The 15,352-nt window shown below is 39.0% G+C and overlaps 1 protein-coding gene across 1 annotated transcript in view; it reads left to right on the top strand.

Annotated features, from left to right (window-relative positions):
* The window catches only part of ube2o (ubiquitin-conjugating enzyme E2O), a 52,150-nt gene extending 38,918 nt beyond the window's left edge, over positions 1 to 13,232 (top strand). The window contains exons 14-20 of the mRNA XM_079461145.1: positions 3,796 to 3,885; positions 4,504 to 4,771; positions 7,961 to 8,431; positions 8,734 to 8,870; positions 9,451 to 9,654; positions 9,894 to 9,951; positions 10,466 to 13,232. Of these exons, the coding sequence (XP_079317271.1) occupies positions 3,796 to 3,885; positions 4,504 to 4,771; positions 7,961 to 8,431; positions 8,734 to 8,870; positions 9,451 to 9,654; positions 9,894 to 9,951; positions 10,466 to 11,214 (1,977 nt within the window). The 3' untranslated portion in view covers positions 11,215 to 13,232. The remainder of the gene's footprint in view (positions 1 to 3,795; positions 3,886 to 4,503; positions 4,772 to 7,960; positions 8,432 to 8,733; positions 8,871 to 9,450; positions 9,655 to 9,893; positions 9,952 to 10,465) is intronic.
* Positions 13,233 to 15,352: the final 2,120 nt, after the last annotated feature.

Genomic DNA, 15,352 nt, shown 5'->3' with positions numbered 1-15,352 from the left:
TAAAAGTAATGCATAATTTAAGTAGAGGTCCTGACAATAATAGTTTTTTTTTGGAATGCAATATTTAAGACTTTGCTTCAAAATTATTACACATTTCATGGTTAACATGGTTCAGTGATTACAGCAAGACATTTTTTTTACAACAAAAACCATAGGTAAACCATAGGAAGTTTTCCTTCAATGCATTAATACTTTTTAGGAAGTAAAACCTTTGTATTTGAAGTAACTTGTAGATTGAATATTTCTACAGTAAAACAAATTCAAAAGGTGACACTTGCAAATAAAGGTCTTTATCAATTTGCCTGAGATTTGCAGACTGCTTGAAGGGGTCTTAAAAGAAAGACACATGATAACATATCAACACAGTATTTTCACCTGTAAACAGATCAAAATAACCAGAAAACATGAATGTTGGGCAATTTGATGAAAAGCTCTTACAGCACTTTTCTAATTTGGGCAGACTGAGAGCTTTTAAATGTGTATCTCATGCCTGCGAGTTTGCATCTCTCTGCTTTAATCCCATTCACATTACTTCTGTGATCTTTTGACACAGAAATAATGTTATTGTGTGGTTGTTATTTCATACCTAATGATGAAAATGCAATACTCTGCTTCTGCGGCAGCATCAACACAGATTGGAGCATTAAGTATTCGAATCGCGATCTTTTAATGATTAATCGTGCAGCTCTACGTCAAAGAAACCTTTCAGTATTTGCTCTTGTTTTAGCATGGGCTATGTCGCATTAACCTTTTGACTGCAGGCTCTCTGCACTTTAACATTTCTTTGCTTTCCAAGATGCCATTTAGAAATTTTCTAAATTAAAAGCAACCATCTAGATTACAAGTATAAATTCTATGCAACTGTTGCAAGAACAAGCTGCAAATACAAATTCCATTCTTTAGGTTTACGGTTGTGACAGAACCATACAACCGCATAACTTCTTAAAGACAATGCTGGTGTAGCTTAGTATAGTTGTATAGTTTCAACTTCATTTGTGCAGTTCCCATTCAATACGGTTCACTTCTTCACATTGTGTTGCAAACGCTATAGGAAAACTCTTGTTTTATCCAATACTAAAGCCTATTGGTTAATATCTGTGAAAATGTCATCAATTGGACGAGTGGTTTCTGCAGCCGGGGCACTGTCAACAGCCACCCCGCCAGAGACCCGCTCCCTTCTTCCCAGAGGTCCACAAGTAGGTCACCAGAGCCTGGCGCGCTCCCCACTTGACTCTCGTCCACAGCTCTGTCACCCACAAGCTTTCCACGGTTGACGCTGCTGACGATTGCAGCTATGCGAAGGTCCCACCTCTGGAGGAATCCGTGGCTGCCAGCGGTTGGAAGGCGAGACCTAGCCACCCATCTGGACCACCCCCAAAGATCCCTTGCTCCCCAGTCTTCTGTTTACGTCAGGCAGCTGGACATGGTGCAAATGCTGAAGGTTATGGTCCCGCCCACACACTATGCTCTCCCAAACCCAATCTCGCTGTGATAGCGAAACCTTATTTTTTCTTTGATCAAATTGAGCAATTTTCCTCCTCGCTATGTTGCAACTGGAGACGACTCCCTGCTACCATGCAGCATGCCGTCTCCAGGAATACTGCCCTCATCAGCATAAGGAAGCGTTCCGTCAGCCCATGTCAGCCCGTGTCCTGCTACTCTGCAAACACTTGCCGTCAAACTACACGACTGGTGTTCCGTTCCTGTCATTTTGGATTGGATCATACACTGCATAAAATGTATTTTTGTCTTGTTTTCCAGTACAAATGTCAAAAAATTCTTGAATCAAGATGCATTGTCTTAATGAGCAATATGACCTAAGAAAATAAGTCTTTATTGTGTTTAAAACAAGCAAGAAAATCTGCCAATGGGGTAAGAAAAATAATCTTGAGTTTAGTGTCTCAGAAAAAGGTAAACTTTAATTCAAGATAATTTTTCTTACCCCATTGGCAGATTTTTTTGCTTGTTCGCTTCAGATCTCTTGCAGGCCTACACAGGAACAATCTAGCATCCCTGGCCTCAGCTTTGGAAGCTACATGCATGGCCCCTCAACAGGAGTCTCTTCCCCTCCCGAGAGGTGTTTAAACCAAAATAATCAAGGCCAGAGCCTCTCCCACAAGGCGCCTATACTCTTTACTATCTTCACTGGCTGGTACAAAACGAGGAGCATAGACCTGTTGAGCTGTGAGAGAGTTCACATTCTCTCTTTTCTCCAAGCGTTGCTGGGCGGTGGCCGTGCCCCCTCCACCCTCAAGGTCTACATGGCGGCTATACAGTAGCGGCGAATGACACCCCCATAACCGGTCATTCAATAGGGAAACACAATCTAATCGTCAAGTTTCTTGGAGGAGCGAGGAGATGAAATCCTCCCCGGCCACATTCAGTCCCGTTCTGGGACCTCTCCGTGGTCCTGAGAGCTCCGATCTAGATGGACCGTGGATGCCATCATGGCAGCTTACGAATTCTTTAGCTTCTCATGTCCATTGGGACTAAAAGAGGTATGGCTTCCTCCTGGGCATGGTCTACTGGGTATCTATTTTGGACATTTGTGCGACAGCCGGCTGGTCCTCGCTGTCCACCTTCACTAGATTTTACAGTTTGGACGTGCCTACCCAGCAAACGCTGCATGTGCTCATCTTATTCGGTTATGCTACTGTGTTTTAGTGCTTCATATATGGTGAGCTCCAGTGAGCCTGAGCTGCCGCTGCCGGACTTTAATGGGCCTGTACAATTGCGTTAAGTCCATTGTAGAACGGTGTGATGGGATATGATTCCCATATCGTTTGCAATGCATTGTGAAGTGAACAATATCTAAAGGGAATGATAAGGTTACTCATGTAACCTCGGTTCCCTGAGAAAATGGGAACGAACATTGCATAGCGGGCAATGCTACAGCGTCATGCAGCAAGTTTTTTACATTGCACAATGGCGTCCGGCCTGGATTTATATCGGCGAGTGGCACCACCCAAAATGGCGGTGCCATTGGTCTTTGATTTTAACAGACGTTAGTTAACCAATAGGCTTCAGGAATTGATAAAAAAGTTATTTTCTAATAGCGTATGATTTGACTAAGACCGCTCAAATGTATACGCAAGTAAGGTGGCCGTACCTTTCAGTACAATTACCATATTTGGAACATCCGGTTCCAAAGCAAGATGCGCTACATTTCTGTCACACGCTTGCAGTATTCGACCAATCACTACGCACTGGTTAAGGGGCCAATCATAGCACACCTCGCTTTTCAGAGCGATGAGCTCTGTAAAAAATGTTTCAGAGAGAGGCGGGGCAGTGGAGATACAATCATGCACGGTATTTGCAAAATACAGCGTTTTTGAACCTTAAATAATGTATATACGTTGCATTAAATCTAAAACAAACGATAACATTAGTTTTAGCTGTATAATATGACCCCTTTAATCAAAGAACCAAAGAAAAGAGAAATTTAATGAGTTTTGTAGCTGAAATGAGATTCTTCTGCATTAATTTAGAATTTAGCATTAAAGACTGTAAAGTGTTTGAGAACTACTCTGTATATTTCTTACCTGTTAGCCATAATACTGTAGCTCTAAATTATACTGTTGAACGGCTATAGTTAATGTAAAAAGAAAATCTATTTAAAAGAGACATCAGTTAAATGATGCTGTTAAAGAAATCTGTTGTTTCTACAATAATTTGGAGATTAAATGTGAAATCGTGATAATCAGAGAAAAAATTTATCGATTGGCTGCACAATGTTGTTCATATTTGTCTTTAAATCTCAATGTACACCTATAACCTGTGCTGTCTCATCTGTAGAGGTCTGTTGGCCAAGTGTGCAGAGTGGATCTGAGTAGTAAAGTTGAGGTTGTGTGGGCGGATGAGTCCAAGACGATTGTACTTCCACAGGTATTCTTCCATCTATCCAGACAATGAATAAACATTGATGTATGACACATTTCTGTTGATGTTCCACATTTATTCCCCGTTTAGTGGAAATCTTATGTGTAGGAAACTCTATATTTGCCCAAATACTTGCATATTTTATTAGATTAACAGTATTTTAAAGTAACTGGATAGGCTATTTAGGACTGTATTGGCTATGCCTCGAAGATAAATGCTACACTAAGACTATCTTTTCGGCTCCTACAACACATAAACATTAGCCTCTATTTGTTGAGCACAGAATGGGCAGTAAGTAACAAACAAACAGTTCCTTCTTTATTTACCCTTGCATTGCATACATGCAGATATGGTCCAAAATGTATGCAACACTTCATTCACATTGGAAACCGGGTGGCGTGATGCAGTTTTTCTTGGGTTAAATATTTGCATAACACACTTTAACAGACAGGAAGGACATACGCGGTTTCTCCTGTAAAGGAATGACTTGTACAGCTATTTTGAGCGTTTCATTTTTGTTTCCCAGCAGTTAATGTCATTTTGTTTCCTTTTTGTTGCGATTTGGTTACTTAATTAGTTTGACAATATTGTTTACATCTGTATTTCTCTCTCTCTTAATCTTAGCACTTGTATAATGTGGAGTCAGAAATTGAAGAAACGTATTATGACTCGGCAGAAGGAAGCAGTAGTGGTGCTTCATCGGAAGAGTGGGAGGATGAAAGTGACAGCTGGGAGACCGATAATGGACCCGTGGAGGAGGAACCAGGAGTAGGGGACAATGCTGTTGTCTCCTCCCCCACCAAAGGTCTTCCCGCTGATGGAAAAACGAATGGTGTGAATACCTCCAGCACGGAATCACCAGGAGCTATATTCACATCGGAACTTCCTGGTGGTACAGATTTTCTTCCTCAGTTAAATTGCATAGTTTAACAATATTTAACATTTTTATATAGGAAACTTTGTAGTGTGAGCACCACAGCAGTCCAGGTAGTCTCACAGGTCTGTGATGTGCGCTTGCCTTAAGGCTGAAGCATCATCAAGGACACTTAATTGTGTAATATTATCGCTTTGTGACTTTTTCTACCCGGTCTGTTACTTCTGTTTACACTGGCTACTTTTACGTATGCTTCGAAATATAAGCTAGCTCTGTCCTATAATATAATGCGCAAGTACTTGTGCTCACTATTGCACATTATGTAAATGACTTTGTTCTTTATAACATTTTTACAGTTATTTCATTGCTGTTTTAACTGGTATTTATTCTCTACATTTTGTTTTATCCAAAGATATATAATGACAAAGGCTTTCAATTCATTCTAATTACATGAAATATTTTACCAATACAGATAGTGATACAGGACTGTTGGCATGTATGAATTCAAGCATTTCATACAATGGACTTGAGGGGTCATGGCATTAGTTTTTGTTCCCTGAGGTGTAATTCTAATAATACTATTTTAGCCCAAGAGAAACACTAAACTTTTTCCTGTCGCTTTATAATTCTATCTATTAATATTATGCAATAATTGTCATGCAATAATCAGTACTCAAATTCGGCAATCAGTATTTCTATCAGTCACGGGAACACTCTGCGAGGATCTTCCGATCCTAATAATTCATTGACTTGTTAACTAAATTAATCCATGTGCATTAAAGGGGTACTCCGCCTAAAAATAAAAATCCTGTCATTTACTCACCCTCAAGTTGGTTCAAACCATGCGTTTCAAACCATGCGTTTCTTTGCTCTGATTTGGAAAAAAGTTGAACAGAAATTGACATATTTTGAAGAATTTAGGGTCTAGGTCAATGATGTCCCAGAATTGTCAGTTCCTAACATTTTTCAAAATATCTATCTTTGTTCAACCGAACAAAGACATTTATACAGGTTTCAAACAAGGAGTAACTGATGACCAGTGTTAGGCAATTTGATATAGTTACTAGTTACTTCTGTCAAATAGTAACTTTATTAGAGTTAGTAACTGAGTTACATCATTATAAAAGTAACCAATTACTGGGAATGTAACTTGTTACCTTTTAAAAAATGTTAAAATATATAGAATAATCAAATAACTTGGATGCCGCCAGTAATAAATATGTTAAAATGAATGTAGTGGAAACTAAATAAAATTTATGATTTATTAAAATAATTTATTCTATGTTGGTGTGGGACAATGTGAAAAATCACCTATTAAATTCAATATTATTTCTAAATATTAGCATTGCTATACTGGAACAATAAAACACAGTAGACCGTTTAGAACTATTAATATTTATCGTACAGACCACAACTGGTTAACAAGTCTAAAACTAAATTATGCTCCTTAAGACGTGTACCAAAAATGTAATGATAATAAAAATATACATAATTAAAATGAGAAAACTGTCACACATATGACACACATCTTCTGCTAGACATACTGTACTGAACTACTTATTTTCTTACAAAAGTATGCAGTTTAAGTGCTCTCAATATTATAGCTGTATTGTTAGACTGTGCATACTTTAGATTGCATTTTAGGAGACGGTATACTTAATTACTCGCAGAAAGTTATTATTTCGATGGCGGAGTGTGAGGATGGTTTTACTTTCGTTTTAGAAACTTTAGTGTTTGTTACCCGCATTAGCATTTCATCTCATCCATCCATCTCCGCATGCTCACCTCATTCAATCCATTTAAACCTCTGTGCCTTTGCTTCACATTGCTGTGACATTATATGGCAGAAAGTAAACAAACGCCTGAAAGAAATGAAACCGGTTGAAGCGTTACACGTTTTTCTAATGCACAGTTTATGGATGTATAAATTTTCAGCACGTTTCAGTGTGGAAAGGGCGAAGCGCATTTAAAAAATGAATACTCCGTTTTCAAAGGGAAACGTATGGACAAGGTCTCAACTAGTCATTTTGCGGCAGCATGTGATGATGTGAGGTGCTTCATAAGATAATGACTTGCCACCAACATGGAGCCTCTTTCATCCTGTTGCACGTTACATACACAATCTTGGCAATCACCAGGGAAAGTAGTTCTTATATTTCCAGTTTGCGAAAGCTAACATTTGAACTTGTTACTCTTGCCATCGCTCTCTGACTCCTAGGCATTGGTGTAACGTGTACTTAGCTTGTGTTTGAAAACCCACCCTACTCTACCTTTGGTTGGCAAATTATGGAAATTTACTCCAACTAAGCCAATCGTCGTTTGTCTCCCACCCACCTCACCAACACACATACCTGAGAAAAAAAAACTGCAGGTCCTTGGCTGAGACAGTCTTCTCTGAAAACCGCTTCAGTGAGCTCAATTGACCATTTGCAAAGCCCGCCCCCTTTTGCTACGTCCCACATCAGCGAAAGCACTCCCACTGCACTAAAGAATATTTATCGTGAAATAATCTTTTCTGGGAAAAAATGTGTACTTTCAGCCAAAAGCAAAGAAAGTCTGCAAAATGCATTTATATATTCAGGATGTAAAAGTGACTCGGAATAAAGTAAACATAATAAAGACCAAATCTCTAGCCCAATGTGCTGTTCTTGCTGTAACAACATTACATCTGGATAGCGCGATTAGTTTTTGACACGTTAAAGCAACGGGTGAAACTGTGATTATGACCATAAAGAAAACTCTGGACATGTCTTGTATGAATCTGTTTTAAGAAGTCTTTATTGTTGTACATTATGACAACCAAGATATCACAGTGACATGACTTTTATCTGGGTTCATGTCGGTACAGTGTGACAACAATCGCGAAGGACTTTTTAAAACCACCAAATGCGCAGCCGGTTAAACTCTGTTTGATTATGGAAAAAAAATGCTGATACAGCGCATAATATCAGCGTTATGATTGGTCCGGTCTGTCAATTATAGTAACAGTAATGGCATTGTAACAGGGAAACGGTAATTCGTTTGATTACTCGTTACTGAAAAACGAATGCCGTTAGTAACAGTTTATTTATAACGCCATTATTCCCATCACTTTTCATTTTTGGGTGGAGTATCCCTTTAAATAAAGTTAATCATGAAGCAGTTGGTTTAGAAGTTCACTAACCATGTGCTGTTTTCACCTACGGCTAACTATCTTCCCTGTCTCAGGTGGAGGATCTGCATCTGAGGAGAAACCTGTTAAAGAGACACCACCGCGGGGTTTCCGTGAGCTCAAAGAAGCCCTAAAGATCTTGGAGAGCCTTAAGAACATGACAGTTGAGCAGCTTTGGACCGGATCACCAACCTCTCCCACTGCCGAACCTTCAGCAGCAACAGCTGCCACAAGCCCCGCTGATGCTAAACCCACAAAGGAGAAACGCTTCTTGGATGACATAAAGAAACTTCAGGAAAACCTGAAAAAGACACTGGACAACGTGGCGATTGTGGAAGAAGAGAAGATGGAGGCTGCTATAAAGGAGGAGAGGTCATCTGCGTCAGTGCATCCTGAACCTCAAACGCCTGTACGTTCTGAGTGGCCCAGTGACACGCCCGTTTTGTGTCAGCAGAGTGGAGGCAAACCAGGTGTGACCTTCACCAGCGCTAAAGGAGAAGTCTTTTCTGTGTTAGAATGGTCACCAGGTAAAAACACAAATACACAAGCATTTAATAACTTCATATAAATCCTAGTTTAGTCTTTGTTCTATTTGTTTGTAACAGTAGTATGTATCTTCATTTAGACATTTTTAAACAAATCCTCTGTGTAAACTCAACTTACTATATAGAAACAGTCAGGAGAGTTTGGAACAGGTGTATTTTTAGAGCACCTTTAGAGGAAAGAGAGTGACTTAAAATAAACACACTACCTACTGAATCTCAGTGTTGAGATTGTTATATTCTTCAGTGTTGATGTGGTCTGAAATGTTCCCTCTTACTCTTTCTAGATACTCACTCGTTTAAAAAAATGGAATTCCAGCCAGCGGAGGCAAAGAAGTTCTTTAGCACTGTAAGAAAGGAAATGGCCCTGCTGGCCACTTCTCTGCCCGATGGCATTATGGTGAAGACTTTTGAGGACAGAATGGTAAAAACACCATAAACGTCATAAACTCTATTAATAAATAGAACAGTGCAAAGAATTTTCTTGAATACGAGTACGTTTTGTGATAGTAAAATAACATCCTTAAATACATTCACCTGAAAATATATCTTGAATAGGAGTATGGTTTGTCTTATGGCACTAGCTGATAAATCAAATAAAGAAAAATACATTTATGAACATATGCAACTAAAAAAATACAAATCAGGATGGATTATCTAAAGAGATAGCATTTTTGCTGATCGTGTGGATTTATTTTGTTATATACATAAAAAGTTATAAAAAATCATATCCCAAACTATTTTTGAAGCTGCCTACACCGGAAGGATCTCTTTTGTAGATGTCAATGTATTTCTATTTATAATTTTTGTATAATATTCAACAATATTTATTCTGCATTTAACCCTTTTATTGTTTATGGGAACAATTGTGAATATTGACTATATTATAAGAATAATGAATGTGTGCAGAGGCGTTATAGCTCAGTCTCTTGTGTTACAAAGGCAGTGCATGACCCATTTGTGTCTACATTCTAAAATAAAACAAATCTTGTTTTTCTTCCCAGGATCTTTTCTCGGCTCTAATTAAGGGCCCTAATCGCACTCCTTACGAGGACGGACTATTCCTGTTTGATATCCAGCTTCCAAATATCTATCCTGCTGTTCCCCCTCTCTTCCGTTACCTCTCTCATTGCAGCGGCCGACTTAACCCCAACCTCTATGATAACGGGAAAGTCTGTGTTAGTCTGCTCGGCACCTGGATTGGAAAGGTGAGCTCAACCACCTGAACAAATTCTGAACATGCAGTGTTTATGACTAATACTGTGTTAATCATTTCTGTCGCCTTGGAGAAGGACTGTACTTTTGCCTTTGTAAGTTTTCTTTAAGGGATCATATAAAAATAATTTTGCCAGGCCAGTGTGACCGTTATAGAGGTTTTTTATTAATTCTGTGCTGTGAATATTTGTTGATGTGGATATTTGTTTTTTTGTGATTGTTCCTCTCGCAGGGCACTGAAAGATGGACCAGCAAATCCAGTCTTTTGCAAGTGCTTATCTCCATACAAGGTTAGTTCTAATTATTATCTAATATTTTTGCTGTGCCCTTATTGAGATAACTATATAAATATAATATATTATTAAGATGGTATAATTTATTTATTGTTTAATTAAACAACTAGCTTTGACTTTTATTAAACTTCTAAGGCTGTTCGTTTAACAATTTATTTAATTTCGAAATGTTCTATTGGTTGTATTTTGTTCTAATGTTTGTTTGGTGGTAAGAAAAACTAAACAGGAATTGCTTCTGGACCAGTCTGAATAGTGAAGTTATTTTAAAATAAATAAATACATACATAGTTGTCTAGTAATTTACTCATCTGTGTTAGGTCAAAATAAAAACGTGATTACATTGATAGACATTGATAGTAGAAATAAAGACAAGACCTAAAATTAACTGAAAAACTGAAACCAAGAGAGTACTGTATGTAAACTAAATTAACCATCATTTGAAACCAGAATCCAATTCAAAATTCTAAACAATAATAACTTTGCATGGCAGCACTAATAATATTTTTTCCAGGTCTGATCCTGGTCAACGAGCCGTACTACAATGAGGCCGGGTTTGACAGTGACCGAGGCCTTCAGGAGGGTTATGAGAACAGTCGCTGCTACAATGAGATGGCACTCATTAAGATGGTGCAGTCAATGACTCAGCTTCTCCAGCATCCCGCAGATGTGTTTGAGCAGGAGATCCGGGAGCACTTTACCTGCAATGGCTGGCGGCTGGTCCATCGGCTGGAGTCTTGGCTGGAGTTGCATGGGGTCTCAAATGACCGCGTGTCACAATGTTGCGGTGGCAGCCTCCGTGCGGAGCCTCTGGAAGAGATCCCCTCAGCTTTGGCCCACAGCAGCCCAGAGAAGCAGGAAGTGCGGAGCGAAGACGATCTCGAAGACTCTGGTCTCAGTCCCTCTACAGTGGGGCTCAGTGGAGCATCTGGTAAAGATAGGCAGCAAGAGCTGAGCCAGAACTCAGAGTGTGATAGTTCAGACGTGGGAGGCATGAGATCTGAAACGGCAGAAGGTTCTGAAGGGCTGTTCGCATGTCAACAAAGCGGAAAACCGTGTCAGGAGTCTCAGCCAGCTGTCAGACCAAAGAAACGAAGAAAGAGCTATCGCAGCTTCCTTCCAGAGCGTAGCGGCTATCCCGACATCGGATTTCCGCTCTTTCCACTTTCCAAAGGTTTCGTGAAGAGTATGCGTGTAGTCCTCCAGCAGTATCAAGCGACTCTGACAGCTGTTGGCATTCCGGAACCCCACGAAAACAAATAACTGCCCTCTCGTTAAGCCCCCAGGAGCTGCGCTTTATCCCCATTAACCCTTGGCCAGCTACTAAGATTTCGTCAGACTGACAGTGTTTACTAGCAGCCTGTGTTATTGCTTTGTAGCACATTTCTAGTTTGCTTTTTTGCCTTTCATTTGTCTTCGGACAGAAGCATACATATTTGTTTGTATTGTAACACATTGAAATTTCAAATCTTGTTTCCCTGATGACAACCCTGCCGACACAGCACTCTCTCAGGGACGTATGGTCAAAACGGACAGACATTATAGATGCTATGGCATGACTGAAGCATTTTGGTATGTTGACGTCAAGATATGTGGGAATAAACTGCTAGAGGGAACTGATTCATTGTTTCATGGGATACTTGGGATACTTGGTTGTAGGTGCTGTCCGCCCTGCTGTGGGAGGGACAGAGCCTGTTTTTGATTATTTTTGCAGTTGAAGTTATTTCACTTGCAGAAATAAAGGAGTCTGCATGGTTTTGTCTAAGATTCCATACTATTTAAATTCAGATGTGATTGTAGATCACATGTTGGTTCATCAGACAACCATAATTTCCAGCATGACTTGCTTTCTGTTCTATAGTTCCAGATGTGCAGTACTGCTTGATGCATTTCATTGCTTTTTCATTTATGATCAATGTTATTATTTCTTTTCAAGGTTGGTTTCTGACAAATGATTTGCAACTTCAGAAGACAAAATTGGCCAGTCATTTGTACTGTATACTATAGGCCCTTAACATTTCTGTTGGTATTTTGCACCTAAATAAAACTAAATTTGAATGTCATGTTTACAGTTCAAAATGATGACAACTCTTGACACTGGAAACTAACATCTGGTTTATTTCTAACTCCTCTTACTATACATGAAACAAGAGAAGGAATTCCAAAACGTGCTTTTTTACACCTGTGAAAATACAGTTTCCCATTTACTATGAGTCCGGTTTACATATTTAAAAATACAAAACTAAATTCAGACCTTTTGAGCTATGCTAGCATGCAAGCTTCTATTTAAAATATGTCTTGGTCTGTTTGCTGTCCAACATTGTTGCCTTAAGATTGGTTTCAGGCTTCGCTTTTGTACCCCATGTACAAAAGACAGACTGATGAGAGATTTGCATGTGGTCTCAAGGCCTCTCAAAGGGAGACGAGGTGTACCCCCTTTCTGGCAAAAACATTTGTCAGAACGTTATAAGGTGTGTTGTTCTTATCCAGGATGTCATAATCTTGAATTAATGGATTGTTTGTAATTTACATCAATCTTCATTTTTGTGTGTGATTTAGAAGTTTCACAGTAAGTGTGGTGCTGTTTTTCCTAAGACCACTAGGGTGCAAGATAGATCGGAGTGACAAGCACCAGGCTTCAGAACGAATAATTCAAACCTCACATTTTTTATTTACATCAGCATCCGGCCAGCTGTAATTAAACACAGCCTGTAGTGATGAAAAAGTACACACAGATTTTTCATATAAAGCTCTATGGCTGTCTAACGTGTAACCGATCTTATTAATATTCAGTTTCATTATAGTTATTTCAGATTTATCACCAAGTAAAAGTAACATTTACATATACAATTCAAACTGTAAGCTTTTCTTCTTCCTGAACAAGCTCCTTTATACCAGTTCTCTATATTCTGGTTTCTGTGCATTTGTTTATTGAAGCTAGGTCTCATCAGATTCACAAAACCTGATTTAACTATGCTATAAGGGACATTAGTTGAAGCATGTAACATTTCTTAAAGTCTTAATGGCTCTGTGAGACTTGACTGTACAATGTAAACATTTCCGCAGTTGCCTGTATTGGTAAAATAAGAAATTATGTATAGCCTGAATCCTCTGTACAGAAGTAACGGCTACATATTATAAGGTTTTTACACCAAGCAAGTTCTAACTTAAGTTCTAAGGGTTGTAATTTTTTTGCATCCTTTGTATTTTGGAATAATTTATTTTTGTTGCACTAATTGTAAAAGTTCAAGCATTAAACTCTTTGCAAGCATAACACTGGCAAAATATTGTGAGTTATCCTAATTTGTTTCTAAAATGTTAAGTTTACATTTCTTTGGACTTTGGAACATCATCATTGAACATCATTTGGATCTCCATTACACTGTTGAACGTGCTGACTTCTCATGCTTAACATGGTTTTCTTATTCCCTTATTCGACAATTCTCTGGAAAAGCATGCCCACGAGTCAACCAGCGAGAGTGAGAGGAAGCGCACACCCATCAATATGCTTCTTTCAGGTTCCGGCAGTTCAGCTGTGTTTGTTTGGAAATAATGCTGGATTTTCACATCGTTTGAATCTGATAGATGGAGCGGTCACAGTGCTAAAAGAGGCCGCACGCGGTTAGTGAAACTGAGTCAAGTGTCTGTGTTTTGTTGCCAATCTGCGTGTACATAAAACACCAGTGTAAAGTTGAATCAACAGTTATGCAGGGATAAAAATTTAAAAGTGAAGTGTCTAATCAGGATTTATTACAATTTTAACATTCACATCGAGAAATGATTTGATTGTTATTTGACCATTTATTTGTCCATAATGTCTCATGAATCGTTTCAGTGTCATAAAATGTAATAATGCAGTAAATCATCAGTTCTGGAAATATTTGCCGTTTTAGTGTAGATGTATCTGCATTTAAAATTTTCATTGGAAAAAGTTGGCCATCTGGTTACTGAGAATACCAATATCAGCATACCGTACTGTGAGTTGGACATACTGTATTACTTTACATTTTTAATAACATTATTTGGACAGAGTAAGCAAATTGGGGCACAGGGCATGTGTGTCAACAAGAAAAAGCTGTCACCGGCCAGGTTGGACCCCCTTCTGCCTTCAGATATTGACATGATAGCATCATGCAGCATCCATGATGCGAATTTCCCATTCTACCACATCCCAATCTGGTGACTGTGGGGGACATTGGAGTACAGTGAACTTGTTGTCATGTTAAAGAAACCTGTTCGAGATCATTTCAGCTTTGTGACAAGGTGCTTTACACTGCTGGAAGGAGCCATCAGAAGATGAAGAGACTGGTCATAAAGGGATGGACATGGTGAGCAACAATTTTCAAGTAGGCCGTGGCATTTAAACAATGCTCAATTGGTACCAAGGGGCCTAAAGTTTGCCAAGAAAATACCCCCCACACCTCTACTCTACTAGTCTGAAGTTGCCATTGATACAAGGCAGGATGGATCCATGCTTTCATTTTGTTTATGCCAAAGTCTGAAAAGCTGCTGAAATTGAGACTCATCAAACCCATTTTGGTGAGGCAGTGCAAATTGTAGCTACAGTTTCCTGCTCTTAGTTGACAGGAGTGGCACTCAGTGGGGTCTTCAGCTGCTGTAGCCCAACTGCTTCACGGTTCGAAAAGTTGTGTATTCCGATTGATTGTAAGTGGTTATTTGTGTTGCCTTTCGATCATCTCACACCAGTCTGTCCATTTTCCCAGAGTTTATGCAGTGCATCTATGTACAGAGATTGCACAGAGCTAAAGGCTTGTCTTATATTTTATGAAAAAAATGTGAAGAACTTTTGGAGCACGGACCATTGTCTATTAGGTTAGTCAACAATTTTAGACAAAGATGATTGAACATTCAAATATAGACATTTACAAACTTTTGTCACACAAGTTTGCACTATTTTCTAGTCATAATTTCTAAGAAATACTGGCCTTGTAGTAGGTTCGATGATTCCATGGACATGTGAAATACAATGGATTCTGGTGAGCCAAGAAGCTCTTAAGAAGAGTCTTTAATAGGATCATCTTTTTGAAATTATATTAAGTCACAAAATCAACACATGATGGAATTGCCACCCTCACTTCTCTCTGATAACCCCAACACCACCACACATATACATGCTGAGCCATCTGTTCAGGAACCTGTCTCTGCACTTCCACCAACCAGCCTAACCTCCCTACAGCATAAACTCAGCACCAGATGCCATATTTTGGCAGAAACCAGTGCACCTGTTCGAAGCAAATGAGTTGAAATCAAAACAATGTTACTGTCCTAGGCGTGTCTAGGAAATGTCTTCTTTTATCGATGAAACCCAAACAGGTTTTATGAAGAATAGAAAAGCCATAGCTTAAATATAAATGGCGTAATTGATTATACTGGATGAGAT

The sequence above is a fragment of the Barbatula barbatula genome, assembly GCF_947034865.1.
Source record: "Barbatula barbatula genome assembly, chromosome: 7".
NCBI lineage: Eukaryota > Metazoa > Chordata > Actinopteri > Cypriniformes > Nemacheilidae > Barbatula > Barbatula barbatula.
This window is presented reverse-complemented; position numbering and strand designations above follow the sequence as displayed.